The 20,551-nt window shown below is 36.3% G+C and overlaps 1 protein-coding gene across 1 annotated transcript in view; it reads right to left on the bottom strand.

Moving 5' to 3' along the window:
• Positions 1-20,551, bottom strand: part of Zn72D (Zinc-finger protein 72D) — a 220,494-nt gene that overhangs the window by 100,950 nt on the left and 98,993 nt on the right. Inside the window, exons 5-7 of the mRNA XM_090371344.1 lie at positions 14,170-14,417; positions 2,455-2,631; positions 2,063-2,153 (exon numbers count right to left, since the gene is read on the bottom strand). Coding sequence (XP_090227470.1) covers positions 2,063-2,153; positions 2,455-2,631; positions 14,170-14,417 — 516 coding nt within the window. The remainder of the gene's footprint in view (positions 1-2,062; positions 2,154-2,454; positions 2,632-14,169; positions 14,418-20,551) is intronic.

Below are 20,551 nucleotides of genomic sequence, written 5' to 3'. Positions count from 1 at the left end.
TTAAAATGCAAAATAACCTTCTTGCCTGCATTGACATCAAAGGTTTAAAAGGCACAGTTAATACTGACCACAACCCTCAAGATTGGAGATGCTTTGTAGATTCTTCTAAAGTGAGTTTAACAGCAGTGCTATTATACATGGCAATGTACTATCATCGATTCCAATAGGCCATGCAGTTCATATGAAAGAATCGTATGATAACAGTTTCTTACTGAATCCATCTTAACAAATCTGATTAAGGTGTATAAAATCATTTCATTTGCATAACATCTAATGATCCAACTTGTTCACAATATAGTGTTTAGTAGCACAGTCTTTAATTTTTAAGGCAATTATATTGTTGAAATCCTAACACTATTTATACCTCATTTAAAAAAATTAATGAATCCCAATTGCCAGACTGGAGGAAGAATTTGAACTTGCAACCTTTATTTCTTAGGCAAGTACATTACCCAAAGAACCAATCCAGCAGTAAGCGTTAATATTTTGACTTAATCTGGGTTCACAATATAGTGTTTAGTAGCACAGTCTTTAATTTTTAAGGCAATTATATTGTTGAAATCCTAACACTATTTATACCTCATTTAAAAAAATTAATGAATCCCAATTGCCAGACTGGAGGAAGAATTCGAACTTGCAACCTTTATTTCTTAGGCAAGTACATTACCCAAAGAACCAATCCAGCGGTAAGCGTTAATATTTTGACTTAATGCTGACGATTACAGCTCAGGGCTACTGTATTATCTAGTATCTGGCTACCAAATGAAGGTGTATGTCTTCTCTAGATTCCTTCTGCTATCTATATGGCTATAATATAGGTCTAGTTTAAACACTGTTGGTGGCACCATTTTTTGTAGTGGAATGCCTACAGGCGATCAAGAAAAGTTGTGAATGTCTCACTTTTGCTGTGGTATTTGTAGTTCATCATGGTTTTGCAGTAGTCATAAGTGTGTGACTTTGATATACTTCAAAGGGCACACAAATCTGAGTGGGTTACTTTTGGGGGGAGGGGATATTTCAAAGTTTGAAGTCAGTGGATCAAAAATTGGTAGTGTATCCCAACATGCCATTTTCTATTGCTCTGGTGCTGCAAAAAATCCTGGCAATTCCCCATCTGTTTTCCAGAAGCCTTCAAAATTTTATGATTAATCTGATCAACAGGATAATTGAGGTTACATATCAGAAGCCTAATCAAGTAAATGCCACAGCTCCCCAATCAGCAAGAACTGAATGACTTGGTGAGAAACTTAAGTCTAACTAAATCCAATACACAGCACTTGATATCTCATTTAAGAGTGCCACCTACTGGATCCTACTGAACAGGCACAACAATAGAGAATGGTCTGCCAGATTTGAGTTGCAGCCTGATGAACACTAGTAGTAAACAATCCCTTGGTTCCAAGAAACAAAGTATTGCTTCCAACTTCACATCATTCTGGAACTGGTCGAACAATCTGCTCAAGCATTGAATCTTCAAATTGACTTCTGCAGGCATATACAGTGTTTCCAAAATTCTCTGATGCAAAAGTGAAAGGGAGCATATTTATTGGTCCATAAGTTGACTTACAAGAAGCAGAAGACAAAACTAGTGATGCTGAGCAAAATGCCCAGCAGTCCTTTCACCTTATAGTGAACAGAGTTCCTGGTAATCTTGAGTGAAAATTTAAAAAACCTAGTTGACAGGTTAAGTGAGAACTATGGGGAAAAAATAGAATACAGAACATCAATCATGAAGCTCCATTACTAGCACTCACTTTTTTTTGGCAACAAATCTGGGTGACGTTAGTGAAAAGCAGGGTGAGAGAGCTCCCATCAGGACATGTAGTTGATATTAAAAAAGCACTTAAAGCAAATATACAATTACACTTCACTACTTAATGATTAAAGAAACCTTACACTGTAATCTAGTCCTATGGACCTTCACTGTGATAGCATAGAAATTTAAGTGATAACAATATTATCACTGATTAAGTAAATTAGCATGCAATGAAGTGTCAATTTACTAGGAAAGCATTTCATAAAGTCTATACGTAATAAAAAATCTATTTAACAATTAATTTACCTGCTGATGTACTGGTGGCTGAAACTGTAGATATCACTTGTGGTTCTGTTGAAGGGATGGGCTTTCCCAGTTTTGTATGAAGCTTAACAACCTGAAAAAAGAAGCACATCATTCTTGTTCAACACTATACATCAATATAATCTATAAAATTATTTTTTGGATATAATAGAAGTAATTCATAGCAATGGAAATAAGTTTTATAACTAACTTCACGCACTCGTGAATGTTGTATGAATAGCATACTAAATGTTGCCACGGTATTTCATTCATATTTCAATTCAAGATTAAGTTATTAATCTCCATGCAAGTGAATTAGCTGCTGATATTCAAAAACTAATGTTCTATTTAAAAAAACTTGAGTTTCATTTAAATAAATAAATAATCAAACACACCTTCTGATGTTTGGCACCTCTAATATGAGCAGCATAAGCGTCAGATCCTGTACAGGTAACATCACAAAGCTCACAGCGAAGAGATGTACCTCCTCTAACATTTTGTGCTGCATTACCAGCTTTCAAGGCAGCTTCTTTTTTCTTGTGTTTTTGTCCTTCCAAATGCTCTCTATAAGTCTAAAATAATAAAAGCATAATGTAGAAGTAATGCCAGAATAGTGTGGAATAGTATATTAAAAATGAAACTGAGTCTCAATATAACAGTTTATTAAAGAAATCAAATGCACAAATTAAACAATGCAGAAGGATTTTACACAAAATCCTAACAAGCAAGTAAAAAGAACAGAAATATCAAAGACATATACTTCGTTCAGTAATAATAATAACTGTTTTTATAATTTTACAAAATTTACACAAAACCTTGCTACACATTGGACAGTTGATTGTTGTTGGGTTTTAGGCACATCAGCAATGTAGGCCATATTGTGCTGTATATAATGTCTGTTAATTGCATGTGTTTTATGGTCAAATTTTCTGTTTGCTGAGGGTGGGGGGAACACGCAGGTTTCCGGGAGAAAACCCACACTATCCTCACCTGAGGCCAACTAACTCAGCCACATGTGATACATATTGGGCAACTAATTTAACACTGACTACAGTCTACATCTAAATTTGTAGAATTTTTTTTAAATTCTCCAGAATCAATGGACATCTCTTTAAAAGAGATACCTGACGAAGACACTAAGGCTTTGATTCTGGCCTTCAACCTTCAAATTTCAACTTTCTCGGACTAAACACTTAAATCTTTCAAGCGCAATATTTATAATAAAAACATTCACCGCTGGTAACACACAACTGTTTTCATAATCAGTGGGCATAAGCCATGAAGGCAAGAGAAGGTAATGGTCATCACTGTATAGTGGCTAATTAGACTTCTGATACATATGGATTACTCACGGAGCAGATGGCACAATACACTGTTAACATGCTCACCACTGCTGGTACAAAATTCATCTAGATTGTCCAATGCAGTTCCACTGGTACACATCACTAATCAAGGCAATAAAATAAAATACACTATTGTCAAAATTGTGGAGAGAGAGAATTAGTGCTGGTGGCAATGGTAACAAGTCTCATGGGATTCAGTTCATGGTGCATAATAAAAACAGAATTGAAAAGAAGGGAAAAAAATGAACTGCTCTCGACAAGGCAATTTATATTCATTTTTACTAAAAGTTAGCTGGTTGTGTGTGTATAATTATTTAACACACAGAGAGAGAGAGAGAGAGAGAGAGAGAGAGAGAGAGAGAGAGAGAGAGAGAGAGATTCCAAATTATTGAAACTGGCTACACTGACACCTCTCTATACGGTGGACCCTTTCTAATGACCCAGTAGTGTCTAGTTTAGAGAGGTTTCACTCTACATATATTAAGACATTTTTATACCAAACTGGAAAAAACAAAATAGGTTTTTTTTCTGATACTTATATCATTCATAAGCACAACATAGACAGCAAAATATTCTGGCCCCAGAAAAGAATAGCCACATGCATACCTCTGGTTAAAAAGCATTTAGTTATTAGGTGACTTCACTGTCAGGAATACAGGTAATATTTTGGAATAAGGATAGGTGGAATAAAATCAGGATGTCTGACAGGAGCAACAACTGAATATATCACCAAGAGATTATCAGATTAGGTGGAGTGAGTATTATTATTCATGTGGGAACTAATTACATTAATCACGCAACAAACTGATGATTTGACAGATAAATAGCTATGCTGAAAAAAAAGTTGTGGTTAGGTCAAAATGTGTCTGCAATTCTGCCCAGGCATGGTAGGAGAAATTATATGCTGAAACCTGTATAGATTAACTCAAGACCTGAGAGATTCTGCAAGGCTTTTGAGAGAAAATTTTGGTCAGTGTGACCTGCACACGTAAGTATAAGGAATCTTTCTTTGTAAACACAGAACAAAGGTGGTGCAAGGGTTTTACACAATATCATTGACGATTCCTACAGGATTTGGAGAAACTGCTATTTAGGGAATATAAGCATAATACAGATTAGTAATGGGCATAACTGAATGATTTCCAAAAATCAAATGATTCTATAATCCAATTAATCAATTATGACCTCTTGATTGTGCCCATCATACTAATGTAGAGATACATTTATCTGATGATATGGGTCAAAGTAACACTTGCAACACATATCATGTGTCCTTGTTTTTTTTTTGGTGCTATCCTACTAAAAATTAAACATTTGCTGACACTGGCAAATGTTCATATTGTAGCAATGTTTCAAGCTTAAAGAACTTCTGGGGGGTGGGGATCAGGGCAGTAAATTATACAAGAACACCCAGTCTCAACTGTCTAGAATAGTTGTTGTATGTGTCATCAGTGGGAACGGGATGCAAAAAATAATTTTCATATCATATTTGGATTTCAGGAAAGCTTTTGACACTGTTGCGCATGGATGACTATTGTACAAATTGGAGCAGAATGGTATTAAGGGTAAGTTGCTACAATGGATAAAAGGATGGTTAAGTGGGAGAAGACAGAGGGTGGTAATCAAAGGGTGCTGCTCTTCTTGGACTAATGTTATTAGTGGAGTCCCACAGGGTTCGGTGTTAGGTCCACTGTTGTTTTGTATATTTATCAATGATATTGATGAAGGTATATCAGGCTTAATGTCGAAGTTTGCAGATGATACAAAGGTTGGCAGGGTTGTTAATGACAGTAATGGCAGTGTGCTACTGCAACAGGATCTAGATAATTTGGGCAGATGGGCTAAGAAGTGGCAACTGAAGTTTAACCTTGACAAATGCAAAGTACTGCATATGGGTAGAAGTAACCCCAGAGAAACGTACCAACTGTGTGGTACTACGCTTAAGGTGGTAGAAAATGAAAAAGACCTGGGAGTAATTGTGCAGGCAGATATGACGTTTTCTGAGCAATGCAGACAGGCTGCCAGGGCAGGTAATGGGGTTTTGTCAATGATATATAGGAATTTTGCTAGCAGGGAAAAGGAGGTGATTATCCCTCTGTATAAGGCAATGGTCAGGCCACGCCTTGAGTACTGCGTACAGGTCTGGAGGCCTCATTTTAGGAAGGATGTAGATTTACTTGAGCGTGTACAGAGAAGGGCAACAAGATTGGTGAGGGGAATGAAGGGATCCTCTTACCAAGAGAGGTTTAAGTTCTGCAAATTGCAGTGGCTGGAGACTAGGCACTTGTGCAGTGATATGATTGAGGTATATAAGGCCTTGAATGGGTTGAGCACGCTGAATTCTGATGGGATCCTTCCACTTGTTCAGATTACGAATTATTTACTAATTTTTTATTTGGTTGATATAGCAAAAGCCTCCTGCTTCCTTGTACAATACTGCTAATAGTACTACAAAATAGTCAACTGGAGATAGTTCAATATTCTATCAATTTATTATTCTTATGCTTTAAGTAGAAAATTACACAAAAATTGGGATCAATACGGGAAAAACAAGGGAAATGCACGACAAAGGAAAAACGTGCATACCTCAGTAAACCTTGTTCACAGGACTCGACTGTTGAAAATACTGCTTAACAGCAGATGGATGCAGTATAAAGTTAATACTAAATGCACTGATCTAAGTTTAAAATGGGGAGTATGTAATTTTCAAACTTTCATTTCATTAACCGAAGATTTTAATCCAGCCCTCACATGATGTTGCCGATAACAAAAAAAAAAAAAAAAAATAATAAAATAAAATAAGGAAAGCTGTTTCCTTGGATATAAAAATTCAAATTTTAGATTGTCTTCAAACTGGAGAAGGTGCGATGGCTGTGGGTAAGCATTTTGGAGTCATCTTTGAATCAACTATCAGATCTATAAAGAAAAATAAAGAGGCTATTAGAAAAGCGGTATGTTCTGGTACAAAATCGGGTGCAAAATTATCATCATACACAACAGATGTTTTAGAAAAGGCCGAAAAAGCTTTAGTGATGTGGATAGAAGATAATGCACAAAAAAGAATGCCAGTTGACGGAAATTCCATCAAGTAATCAGCAGAGATTTTATGAACAGATTAAAAAACTGCAGCCAGATACTCCATCTCAATCAAGAAAAAAATATGAATTTCATGCAAGCAATGATTGGCTGGCTAAGTATATTAAAAGACATGCTCTTCATAATATGAAAATTAAAGGTGAAACTGCTTCTGCTGATGAAACAGCTGCTAAAGCATTTCCACAAAAACTTGCTAAAATAATTGAAGTGGAGGTTACACTTGTGAACAAGTTTGGAATATGGATGAAACTGGCCTTTTCTGGGGAAAAAAATGCCAAACAGAACTTACGTATTAAAAACGCAAAAAAAAAACTGTTGGTGGGTTCAAAGCAGCAAAGGATCGTATAACACTTCTATTTTGTTCGAACGCTTTAGGAGATTGGATGTTAAAACCACTGCTCATAAATCGATCATTAAGACCACGGCCAATGAAAGGCGTAGATTTTCAAAAATTGCCAGTTCATTGGATGGCCAACAAAAAAGCTTGGGTGACCATTGATATTTTCACTGAGTGGTTCCACAAACATTTTGTGTCAGAAGTTAGATGCTATTTGAATGACAAGTGTCTCGAATTTAAAGTGCTTTTGATTCTTGATAATGCACCCAGTCATCCTGCCATAGAACACCCAAATGTGCAATTCTGTTTTCTGCCGCCCAATACCACATCATTGCTACAACCTCTAGATCAGGGTATAATTGCGACTTTTAAAACATGTCAGATGAACATTTCCGTTTGTTTTGAACAAGCTAAATGATGATGAAACACTCTCAGTTATGGATGTGTGGAAACAATTTCAATTATGGATTGTATTGATCAGGTTCAATTTTCGTTATCTGAATTGAGACCAGAAACTATGAATGCATGCTGGAATGCTATTTGGCCCTCAACCATACTGCAGAATTCCCCAATATAATAAGTTTGGCATGTGAAATTGGCGGAGAAGGATTCGATGATCTTACGTCGGCAGATATCGAAGAATTGTTAACTGATAAACGTCTTAGCGAAGACGAAATAGTGGAGATTGTTTCTGAGACTCCTGAAAGCGAAGAAGTTAATGATAATGATCAAGATAATCCTACTTTTACTGCTGATATAATTAAAGGTCTTAAACTGGCCAGTAATTTAGGCAATTATTTTTCCCGACATGATCCAAATGAAGAACGTGCTGGGAAGTTTTCACATGAGCTCAAGTTGTTAATGTCTTCATACAGAGAATTATATCGCGGATTATCTAAAGCATCAACACAGCGATTAATAACTGAGTTCATGCCTAAAACTACTGAAACAACCAGTGGTACTTTTGTTCAAGACAAGACAAGAATTCCATAAGTTGAGGCGGAAGTCAATGATGATAATACCATATCTAGTAGTTCTAGTGATGTTAGTCTCACGAAAACTAAAGCTTTCGCTTTTATTGTCAGAAACTGATAGCAAACAACAATTTTTTTATAGAATCCTTAGCAAACAACTGAAATGAATATGCGTTTTTTTTTTTTTTTTTTTTTTTTTAAGTTAAAATTCATTATATGTGTGTTCTCCATGAAATGTAAATAAAAATCTTATGATCCTAACGAATTTAATGTTTGATTTTTTCATTATTTTGCTTATATTTCAGGTTTGGAACCAATCTTCACTTTTTCTATGGAGTCAGTTATTTTTTACACGTAATTTTTAGGAACGTAAATCTATCGCGTAAAAAGAGGTTTAAGTGTACTTCGTACTGTGCATGGGTTGGAGGTTTAGAAGATGAAAGAAGATATCTGTTGACATTAGACACGAACTCCTGTAGACATGTATTTCTTGAAAATTATGTATGAATAAAGGTTCCAGAAAATGGCAGTTGAATAAATAAACGAGGAAGATGAAATGTTGGTTCTGTGAGATTGAAGATGGACAGTAAATGGATGTTGACTGGTGGCGGCACACGTTGGGACTGTTTTGAAAGAGAGAGAGCAGGAATTATAGAAGCCAATTCAGAAGAACAATACCCATGGAAGTATCTGTAGAAAAGGCATGCAGCAGAAACAGTACATCTATGAGACAGTGAGTGGAGAGACTGTTAGAGATGAGTCATTAATTAACCTAATTGCCTTTTCTGAATGGAATCTAGTACCCCTGAGAGAGGTTTTGGGGGCACTGCCCCAGATATGAGAACAATATTCCATGGTAAGCCAGATTTTCTACATATTAAAAAATAAAGTCAAGGTAAATAAAAGATTGTTTTAACATTATTTCAGTTTTTCTCAGAGTAACTTTAAAATGCCAGGAGGGGAGAAAAATTTTTTTTATTTATTTATTCCAGACATTTGGTAACACACACCCCTTCCCTCTATTAATCTGTAAAAAAAAAAAAGTGAGGGTTTGTGTACATAAAATCTTCTTAGATATAGGTAAAAAGGCCTATCACTCTGAATTCTTTATACTATTTTCATTATTTAGCACAAAGCGGAACGGAAAGTAAAATAACGAGTTGTAGTTAAACTAGGTTTAACGTTAAATACATATGATAGACAGTAAAAACAGAATATGTAGATACACACAGTAACCAGTAAAACAAAAGCTTTCAGGCTTTATGATGCCCTTCATCAGTTAACTGTTGGGTTGAAAGCTTTATTATTATTATTATTATTTTATTTTCCGTTCCGCTCTGTGCTACAATAATGAAAACGTATAAAATCTTCTGTTAGTGGGTGTTCAAGCACATTTGCACGTTATTCTAGATTGAACACCTTTCTAGCACCAATATAAGCATTAGTATTTTATCTTTTCTAATGGGATTCAAATACAGATTTCAACTAAGTGGTAAACCAACTATACTGAGACTCAAGATGTTCAAACATATCCAGCATTCTTGGGCTGTTCTTTCAGTTTTGCTTTAGGTATTCATTCTCCATACTTGTTAGTAAAGAAATCCAATGATTCAGACATCATGAATTAATGCTTAACAGTGCATAATTGAGATTTTTACAAATTTTATTCTTGATGTAAGATGAAGCAGATCGGTCCAATTACTTACCCACTTGATAAGCCAATTCCATAACCATCTCTACTATATAATACTGTATTGAGTAGATATAGTATAGCTGCACTCCCATACTCCAAACATGGACTGTGGAAAATTCAACAAAAATCAGTATTTTTGTGTGAAGCATGTAACAAACAACCTATTGTTTGTTACATGCTTCACTGTTTCCCATCTTGAGGCCTGTTAACAGGCCTGAAGACAAGGAAAATGTGAGGTCCGAAATGTAGCAATAAACGGATAAGCGGCAACTTGACAATTTATGGATAGTTTAAGTGTTTAACATTGAGGTGGTTTGGTTCTATTCCATTATAATTGTAACTAGGAAGAACCTTTGCATGTAGCTGAGCTGATTGGGGGATAAAAAATTTTAAATCACCTGTAAATATCTGTTTATCTCATCAAAGTGAAGGATAATTATTAAGCAAAGTTGATTAGATCTAAAAATAAAGGAATCAGAAAACTCAGACTAAGAGAGATCACATGTTCAGTTGCTTTGTCTAAACACGGCCCTGCTAGATTTGTTTAAATAAAAATTCTAGTTCTGGATTTTTTTTTAATCTTAGGAGCATCCAATAAAGTTATCTACCTTAACATCAAATATGCATGAAGAGGGAGTTTTATTATAGTCTCATAAATATCCATCATACTTGCATTGATGCAGCTCAAATGTAGTATGGAAGAATAGAAGACATTAAGAGTAGTCATCCAGGTAAACATGGATGTTATGAAACTGGGGCAGTGGACCACCACATTTTTGATAAAAAGAAGAGAACTGACCAGTTATTTGTGAACACAAAAGCTGTATGTATATGGTGAAATTGCCCCTTGCAAATGCTACATGAAATTTCAGCATAAACAATTTAACTCTTTGTTGCCCAATGTTGTGTCCAGTGTGCCCATCAGCATTTCCAATTACAGGATTTCCTCCCACTTGTACTGGGCAATTATTGTAATAGCATTTATTTACATTCCACAAAAACAATCTGAAAAGCTAAATCCATGTTTAATGATGTTTATATTCAATTACTGAGTGCATTCTTTTCAGTCCTTTCTCAGTCACGTGTTGTAGCGCTCAGCACACCAGCATTTCCAATTATGAATTTTGTTTTCCTACTATACTGACCCAATCATTGTACCTCAGTCTATTCATTCTTCGTATAAGAAATCAGAAAAAACTAAATTATATTTTTTAAGTCCAAATGTCTCAGCCAGTGCAACCATCAACTGTTCTGATTATGAAATTTGTTTTCCTGGTGCACTGCCATTTATTTATGCTTCTTATTAACAATGTTAAAAACTAAATTGATGTTTATATTCAATAGTTAACAATGAGCAGTTATTTTTATTTATTTTTTTTTTTTTTGACTCTTCCTTCAAGTACAATGTGGAAACTGGCTCAACTGTCTGTGTTGCCGATTATAAGATTGGTTTCCCCCACTATACTGCTATCCATTTATACTTCATATAAACAACTTGAAAAAAGTAAGTTGATATTTATTGATGCTTAAATTCAATTGTCAATAGCAGGCAGCATTCTTGTTTTCTGCATAGAAGCCTCAAAGTAACTTATATGCTGTGTTAGAGTGAAACATTTAGAATGCTGTCAAGATCTAGTAAAGGTCATTCTGTTAGCAAAATTGAGAAAATGTTAAGACCTTCCTAAAGAAATTGTGAGGAGGAAAAGGAAACACGTACAAATAAAATAGTTTCTGACTACTCGATATGATGTGATTACATTCAGGTTTCGCTAAATGAACTAAAGGAGATTAAGATATTATCAACGTCGTACTAAATGAAAAAACTAATATAAAAGAAATATTGTTCTGAAGAATGGACAGACAGAATTAAATTATTTAAGAGCATACTTGGCAGATATTTTGGATGATAGAACTCTGCCCACCCATAAAAAGAAACAAGGAATTCAAAGTGGAGGCTTTAAAGTAAAAAGGATTGTCAATTACCTGGATGGAAGGCTTCGTGAAGATTTACTTCAATAAATATTTCATTAACACTTTTAAACTGTTTTGTCATGCTGTTTTATATAATAGTTCATGTAAACCCATACATAAATAATTTTTGAACATCACATTTCAACTAGTCATCTGTTTGATTAATAGAGCTGGACTGCATGGAAAAAACAGTGAAAGTAATGCTAGACTGCAAAGGGTGAAATTGGGTCTACGATCCAAAAAAAGATAAAATGCCACTTGGACTGATCAATGGAATGATCAGTGGCAACTCCAGAAGTATGCAAAAAAAAAAAAATAAAATAAAAAAATCGAAGCCCTGGGCATAAGTGTATGATTGCCAGAGAACGTAATGTTTCTGAAGGGTCAGTACTGACCTTCCTCAATCAAAATTTGGCCAAACTGCAAGTTATCACTGGTTGCCAAGAATGCTTGCACCTCTCCAGAATCAGTGGAGGATTCAAATTTGTGAGGGAAACTTACATATAATAATGCAGCTCCATAAGCCCAGCTACCAACTTTTACCTTTGAAAAGCTGGAGATGAGATACTTGGAAGCAGGAAAAAAAAAATTTTTATATTAAAATAAAAATAAACCACAGGATTGTTTATCTGCACAATATGCTTATAAACATCAGCTTACCTAAGCATGTTTCTGCCTGTGGATTTCTATTGAGAATGTCTTGTTTGTCAATTGATGACTGCTTTGAGAAAGATACTGTGGCAGGCTGCTTTTTTTTTTTTTTTTTTTTTGGTAATTGTTGGTGCATTGGCTTCTGTGGCCATAATGCACCTCCCAAGGTTTTTTTTTGCAGTACTTTGATCCAAGCCTGAGACAGAATTTGAACCTGCAACCTTGGGGTTTTTAGGCAGGTACTTTACCCACCCGGCTAGCCCGGTCGGCAGGCTGCTAATCTTCAGAAATGTTGAGTCAAAGTTTTGCTTAGAACAATGGCACTGCTATTCAGATTTGGCTGTCAAGAACATGCCAAACTCCACCAGAAAGAGAAGACATTCATTCTTTTTTTTTTTTTTTTTTTTTTTTTTTCCAGCTGGTTGATAATCTGAAGATAATCAACTATCAGTTGATTATCTTCAGATAATTGATCTTGTCAATGCCTCCACGGTGTGCTGCTGTCATCAGGGCCAGAGGCCATTCAACTAAATATTATTTTGCACCTGGTGAACTTTTCATTTTGTTTTCCATTTAAAATGATAAACTGAAGCAAACTGAGGGCTTCCGGTAACATTTCAGCCATAATTCGTGTTTACCAAAACTGTTGTATAAAGGTTGCAAATGCTCATTTTGGAATACTTTGAGAGCACCTGTCAAATATTACTTAGCTTTGCCTTAACTATTAATAAATATCTTTTGTTTATATTTCTATTTGTGATGCTAGTCATTAATGTAAATGTACCATCGTGTAAAAGGGTTAGAAATGTGAAATTCCTAGATGATGCACTTTCTTTGAACACCAGTGTGTGTGTGTGTGTGTGTGTGTGTGTGTGTGTGTGTGTGTGTGTGTGTGTGTGTGTGTGGTACCTAGATACGGGATACCACTACTTATATAAGTTGCAGTTTTTTTTTGCTGGCATCCACCGGTGGATGTGGGATTTGGTGCATTATAGCAGCACAGACTACTGGTACAGGTCTGGCTCCACATGCCGAGGTTTGCCACCAGGAATCAGCTATCTAGATGCTAGCTTCTCCCTAGTGGCCTGACAAACAATGCATACTACAGTACACGCACTAACACATACACAAACTAATAATTATGCCAGGCCCATTTTATAGAGATTTTTTCTGTATGTGATCATAGAGATATTAGGTGGCCATACTGCCTAGGAGCCACCATTGATAGGAAACACAGACATACATCCCTTACCAATTGTCCTGATAATGCCAGCAAAAATACACTGTATTATCCTGCTCTGAGTATTGCATATAACTTATAGCATATTGGTAATTTTATATTTATTTGGTTTTAAGGGATGTTCAAGACATATTCCTGGAATGTCCTCTGAGGTTTCTGATTCCAACCTACATGTAGCCAACTGCAAATAACAGCTATCTTGTTAAGAGTTACCATTAACTGTACCTTCAAATCTCTTGCTGTAATATTTTAAAATTTGCAATGCAACTTATTACTGCAATATCATTTGCAGTTACCTTGAAATTGAAATGTTTCTCTCCTATACTTTATATTTTAACATTCCAAAATGACTAAATTATCTAGGATTTATACTATTTCTTGCCCCAGCTTCCTGACTCATTATTACCTCTATTAAATGCACCAATGCACAGAGAGTGCTATTTCTTGAAGGGTTATTTTTTTAATTTCTTTTTTGGCTGATACTGTATTAAGCTTGCATTATTTTTCGCTACTACTATTACTAATTTTTTTTTTTTTGATTTGATAGTTGTTGGCGCATCGGCTTCTGTGGCCATATTGCACCTCCCAAGGTTTTTGCAGTACTTTGATCCAAGCCCGAGGCGGGAATCAAACCCGCGACCTTTGGGTTGCCGGGCAGGTACTTTACCCACTCGGCTAGCCCGGTCGGCTACTATTACTAATATTACTAATAATAAACTAACTAATAATATATCATTTTCACAGTGTGTGTTTAAATTTACATTAAGGAATGAATAACAATAAATATTCCAAAAACTTAACTTGCCTGTGGACCAGCACAACTGATTTTGCACACTTCACAATAATGTAACTGTTGTGGTTTTGGTGGTTGTTTGGGTTTCTGCATTTTGATTGGTCCTTTCTTATAAGCAATCCATGAATTAGTATGGACTTTAGGCGTAGAAATAGAAGTGGTTGTAGTACCCGTCTGTGCAGATGGTGCTGCAGGAACCACTGCTACACCTGCAGAAGCAGGCTGAGCAGCTACAGAAGGCTGCTGAACATACATTGATGCTATAAAGAAATTCAAAAGAATAAATAGAAATCTTCAGAAAGCATTCATGTCTAAAATTTAGAAATACCATAATGTTTACCCATTAACACATTTTTTCAAAATTTTTCATATTTTGCAATTTTAACATATTTTGTGTGTAGGGAAAATAAAGAACTGAGAATCTGTCATTAATGGTATTACAATGGTCAGGTGGAAATCCAGAGCAGTGGCAGCTATGCATCAATATTTTGGTATAGTATTGAATTATTAATCAAAATAATTAATGGGGCAAAAAAAAAAAAGTATGTACATTGAATAAACGAAGTCTGCTACACAACTTCATAGGAAGTATAGCAGACTTTGTTTCTTCGAACCAAAACGCACAATGAGCCTGCTCTGCACCTGCGAAAGTCACCATCTTGATCTCAACTGCCCAGGAGAGCTCGCAATGGTGGTCTTGGGTACTACAGTCAGACGTGCATTACACTTTAAGTGTATTGCTACATTCTGACATTTCAAAATATTATATACGTGCTCTAAATAAATTTATATACTCTTTCAAGGTTGTAAAGCTGTTTTTGAAACACCCTGTACTATTCCTGGATCTCTTGTTAAAGGAATAATAACTCTCCTAGAAGAAATATACACAAAACCAACAGATACTGGTGCAATTATAAAGCAACTCCAATGACCTCGTGCACACAAAAATAAGCATCCCTAAAAAGTTTTGTTATTAGAGTTTACAGCTATGCAGAAATCAAACACTCAAAATGCTAATATGCCTAAACTAGCGAACATTGGCAAAAATAGCCTGTACACCAAAATTACAAAAACTAACACCATTAAAAATATATAACTCCTCCCCTCCCCCCATTTTATTCCTGACAAAGACTTTCTGCTAAATACTCAGTGTATAATTTGCAATGCAAAGATTGCAAAAATTCATATCGGGCAAACTGGTAGATTATTCAAAAGAATTAAAGAACATAAATGACACGGCCCACAGATCCTGCATTCCACACATGGTGTGAGAATCACCAATGGGATTTCAAAAAATCCTTTTCTAACCAGTGACGGGTACAGGAAATACAGATTCCACAAAGGATCCTTCATTATTGGTATAACCAACAATATTAACCAAAATAGAGCCCTGCAAAAGAACAGATATTACAACACGCAATCTCTCTCTCTCTCTCTCTCTCTCTCTCTCTCTCTCTCTCTCTCTCTCTCTCTCTCTGGGGGATGGGTGGGGGGGAAGAGTGAGAGAGAGAGAGAGAGAGAGAGAGAGAGAGAGAGAGAGAGAGAGAGAGAGAGAGAGAGAGAGAGAGAGAGAGAGAGCATACAGGTGGCCTACTCTGAGGCTATTACAGACCATCTCAGGCATGTCAAGTTGCAAATGCTACTTGATGGGAGTCTAAAACGCTGATGGAACTGATATTTGGTTGATACTCAAGTCAAGTGGACCTAATTTTGATCAAGTCCAGTCGGTTTGTGACATCCAAATCCTCTGCTTGCACTTCACGATGGTGAGACTGTTAGTAACCCTGTGTATATCCCACATGCGCAAGTCTTGAAATATGGCACCTAGCATAGTGGAAGTAACCACCCAGGTGCAGGGGTCAAGGTGTGCAAGCCCACACCACACGGAAGAATACAGGTGCAATACCACCGCTTGGATCAACTAGTGTACAATCTCACTACCTATACTCTGCCAGACAGTGGCTGGAGAGAAACCGAGTAGTGTTTATGCAGAGGGTATTGTCGAGGCCACATTATGGCAAGGAGCTGGGTATATTCTTCCCGTGCGTACAGCATGTCTTCATCCCCCTTTTCTTACTTCTAAATACACCACGAATTGTCAAACTAAAGAACAAACTTTACTGCGAAAAGATTTAAACCTACCAAATACTTCCTTGTTCATTTCACAAATATACATGGTTTAAGTTCTAATCTCAATGACGTCCATTTCCACTTAGGTTGCCTAACCCCATGTACTTTTCTGACAGAATCCCAGTTATTGGTTGATTCAACCACTGCTCATCCCAGTTATCCAAATTATTTGCCTATAATTCCTTTTGCTTCAAAGGTGGTAGTTATGCATATGTCTCTTCTAATATTCCCTGTGAGAGACTAGTAATTTGGAATCTCCCCTTTGCGATCTTTTCTGGCTTAAAATCTCTCTCCACATTCTATCAAATCCATTTGTTACCTCTATCGTTCTCCCAACTCCACTGGTCACTTCGAATTCTGACTTGCCTTTCCCCAAACTTTACTTTCAAAGAGAGGACCACTCATGGTTGATGCAAGTAATGCTCTAGGCACCTAAGATCACAACTTGGTGATGGTCTTGGCCATTCTCAACCTCATGTTTTTTGGCATTACAAGAATGCAAAATGGGATGATGTGCAAGATTTTTTTTCTTCTTCTTTAATTTGGTCGGATTACTGTTTCAAATTTTCTGATGTTAATGTTTGCTCAGATCATGTCAGTGAAATTATTCTTTTAGGGATGAAATCCTTTATTCCACACTCAACAACTTGAAATCTCATACTTTATCTAACCCTTAGTTTTCCTATAAATGTGCTAAGGCTGTTCAAGAGGATTGCATATCATAATTGGTTTGTATCCAAATCTCCAGGTTCATATTCTGCCTGATTCCTAGACAAGATAATATATCTCTATTGGAGATTACCCTGACTTTTAATCTCTAGTTGGCATAAGCATATTACAAATATTGCTTCCTCTGCATTTAAAAAAAAAAATGCCGGGGTTTTCTCTTTTCTTCTTGCTTTTTTTCCCCTTTCAAACAGCTGTTCACCTGTACAAATCTACCATACTGTGGAATATTGTTCTCAGATCTGGGGCGGTGCTCCCAAACCCTCTCTCAAGGCTTCTAGATTCCATTCAAAACAGGACAGTTCTGTTTCTGCTGCATGCCTTTTATATAGATACTTTCCATGGGTGCTGTTCTTCTGAATTGGCTTCTATAATTCCAGTTCTCTCTTCCAAAGCAGTCCAAACATGCCACAACCAGTCAACATCCTTTTTCTGTCCAACTTCAAATTCACAGTACCAACTTTTCTTCTTCTCATTTATTCATTCAACTTCCATTTCCTGGTACGGCCTTCCTTCATATGCATTTTCTGAAAATTGCCATCTACATACATGTTCAAATGTAATGTCAACAATTATCTACTTCAATCTTCTCAACCTTTAACCTATGCACAGTACTAAAGGTTCTAATACTTCTCATATTTGGGGTTTTCTAATAACTAAATAAATATAATCAACTGCTTACCAAGACAGCAGTTTACAATTGCAAACTACTGTACCAAAATGCTAAATATTGGCAAGTAAGAAATTTCTAATCAAGTTAACTATGCAAATCAAGCCACCATAATTTAATAATTTTAAAGTCAGTATAAGCTACCTTTACAGTCACTGAAATAGTGATACAAGAAATACCACAAAATGTCTGAGAATAGTATTAGTAATGGCCACATGGTGCAGGGAAGCCTATGGTTTATACTGTACCAGCTAAAAAATTAATAAATAAATAAATAAAATAATAATAAAAACAAATTAATAATAAGAAAATTTTAAAAAAATAATAATAATAAAAATTAATAAGAGGAACGGAAATGGACAACCATTGCATTTCCTGCTGCCCTTTGAATTTCCCCAGACCGTCAGCCTCTACCACCCATGAAGGCAAGCTATTCCAGTAAGTTATAACTCGCTAGCAAAAATAAAACTTCCTGAAATCCAGTTTCACCCCCCCCCCACTAACTTGAAATTATGGCGCCTTACTCTAGAATCATTTATAACCACAAAAATTTCATCTTCAGTCATTTTGCTTCTGCCTCTCAGAACCTTAAACTCCTCAATCAAGTCTCCTCTAAAGTGTCTAGTTTCCAAGCTCTGCAACCCACATATTCGAAATCTTTCCTCATATAGACGCCCTTTTGCCGATCTCCAGGCGAGTTACCCACCTTTGGACTCTTTCAAGAAGAACAATGTCTTTCTTTGGTTGCAGTCTCCATACTTGAACACAGTATTCCAAGTGTCATCTAACAATAGCCTTATATAATGGGATTATGAAGTCCTTATCTCTACTAGCGATTGTTCGATGAATCATCGATAGGACACCATGGGCCTTCCTTGCAACTAGTCTACAAGCTCGGAGAACTTCATATCTGACCGTATCGTTAATACCCAAGTTTCTTTCCTCCACTACCGGCTTTAATTCAAATCTGCAAAGTGTACAAGTTATTTTGGGGTTACTGTTCCCCAGGTGCAATACCTTACACTTTGCTGTATTAAAGCATAGTTGCTATTTTTCTGACCATTCCTGAAGTCTATCTAGGTCATTCTGAAAGCTCTGCTTGGCAGGGATCATTAACTACTCTACCAATCTTTGCATCATCTGCAAATTTAGACATCACGCCCTCTATCGTCTCATCTATGTCATTTATGAAAATTAAAAACAACAGTGGTCCTAATACTGATCCTTACGGAACCCCACCTCTTACGTCAACCCAATCTGAGGAATAACCATTTATCACAACCCTCTGCCTCCTGCCTTGAAGCCACCCTGCTATCCAACTAAGGTTTTTCCCTGTGATTACAACCTGTTCCAGCTCATAAAGTAACCACTCATGTGAGATTGAGTCAATTGCTTTGCTGAAATCCAAATAAATAACATCGAAATTATGCCTTGAGTACAGCTCTTGAGTGATCCTGTCAAAATAGTTAACCAGATTGGTTAAACATGATTTCCCCTTCACAAAACCATACTGTGTATCCTTCAGAATTCCATTTCTATCTAAGTGATCCTGAATTTCACCCTTGAACATAGTCTCCATGATTTTCACCACTACTGAAGTTGGACTAACCGGCCGGTAATTTCCCACTTCACTCTTAGAACCACCCTTATATACTAGAGATACATTAGCACTTTCACAATCCCACGAAATCACTACCAATTATGTCATCTGGTTCATGGGTGATGATGAGTCCAGTGATGCTCTCATAATTAGCCTCAATGGTTCAACGCACTCACTTCACACCTCCTTAAGATTATAGGGTAAATGCCATCAACCCCAGGAGCCTTACTGGCCTGTAGGCTCGAAAGTTTTTCATTAAATAAACATGCGAAATTTCAACATTGTTAATTACATTTTTTTCAATTTCACTCCCATAATTTCTCATTGATGTGAAGGGTTTTTTCTTCTGTAAATATAGATGCAAAGTAACTGTTCAGTTCATCTGCAACTTCAGCTGGGGTATCTAATACTATCCCATGCCCATTACATAAGGGTTCAATTTGGTTTGTCCTCTTCTTTATATGTGAAGGATTCCTTATTCCCCCCACCCCCCCATCTTTGCCAGTGATCTGTCATAATCTGCCTTTGCCAGCTTAACCTTTTTGTGGCACTATTACAGATCAATTTGTAGCTGTTATAGGCTTCACTACTTTTTATTGCTCTAACTTTTCCATGCCATTTTTTTCTGCTCAAGTAATTTGGCAACTTCATTATCATCCAAATTGGAATCCTCCTTGTGGAGGTTTTTTTTTTTTTTTTTTTTTGGTACATAAGCATTCAAGGCTTCTGTGATTAATGTTTTAAAGGTATACCATAATTCAGTTGTATTCACTCTCTGTGAGATATCTACCCAGTTAACAGAGGACATGTAGCATCGTAATTTCCTTTCCTGACATTATATTCCCTTCCTTTGCCTTTAGCTACTGCTACCTTTGTCCTCATCGCCCACTGTAGAACTCTGTGATCACTTTCTGCTAATCGTTCCTGTACTGTAAACCCTATTATGTCATCTGGTTCATGGGTGATGATGAGCTCTAGAGTATTCCTTTCCCTGACATGTTGATACAAATAGCAATCATCTAGTTGATTTAAAAATTTTGTCCCTGATATGGGTCAGAAAACTTGTTTTGATTTTTGAAAGGGTTCGTAAATCACAGTAGTTTGGGAACTGCTGCACAAAGCATAGCTAAGTAAGAATATCACTCTTCACAATAGTCTGGCATCTTTTGGTCATTACTATCCCCTCCACTCAACCAATAAACAGAGGTAAGTAGGAAAACCAGCACTCCTACCACAGAATAATCACCATCAATTATTTCCTTACCCCC

The sequence above is a fragment of the Mastigoproctus giganteus genome, chromosome 1 (genome assembly GCF_048544385.1).
Source record: "Mastigoproctus giganteus isolate SK-2022 chromosome 1, ASM4854438v1, whole genome shotgun sequence".
In the NCBI taxonomy this organism is placed as follows: domain Eukaryota; kingdom Metazoa; phylum Arthropoda; class Arachnida; order Uropygi; family Thelyphonidae; genus Mastigoproctus; species Mastigoproctus giganteus.
This window is presented reverse-complemented; position numbering and strand designations above follow the sequence as displayed.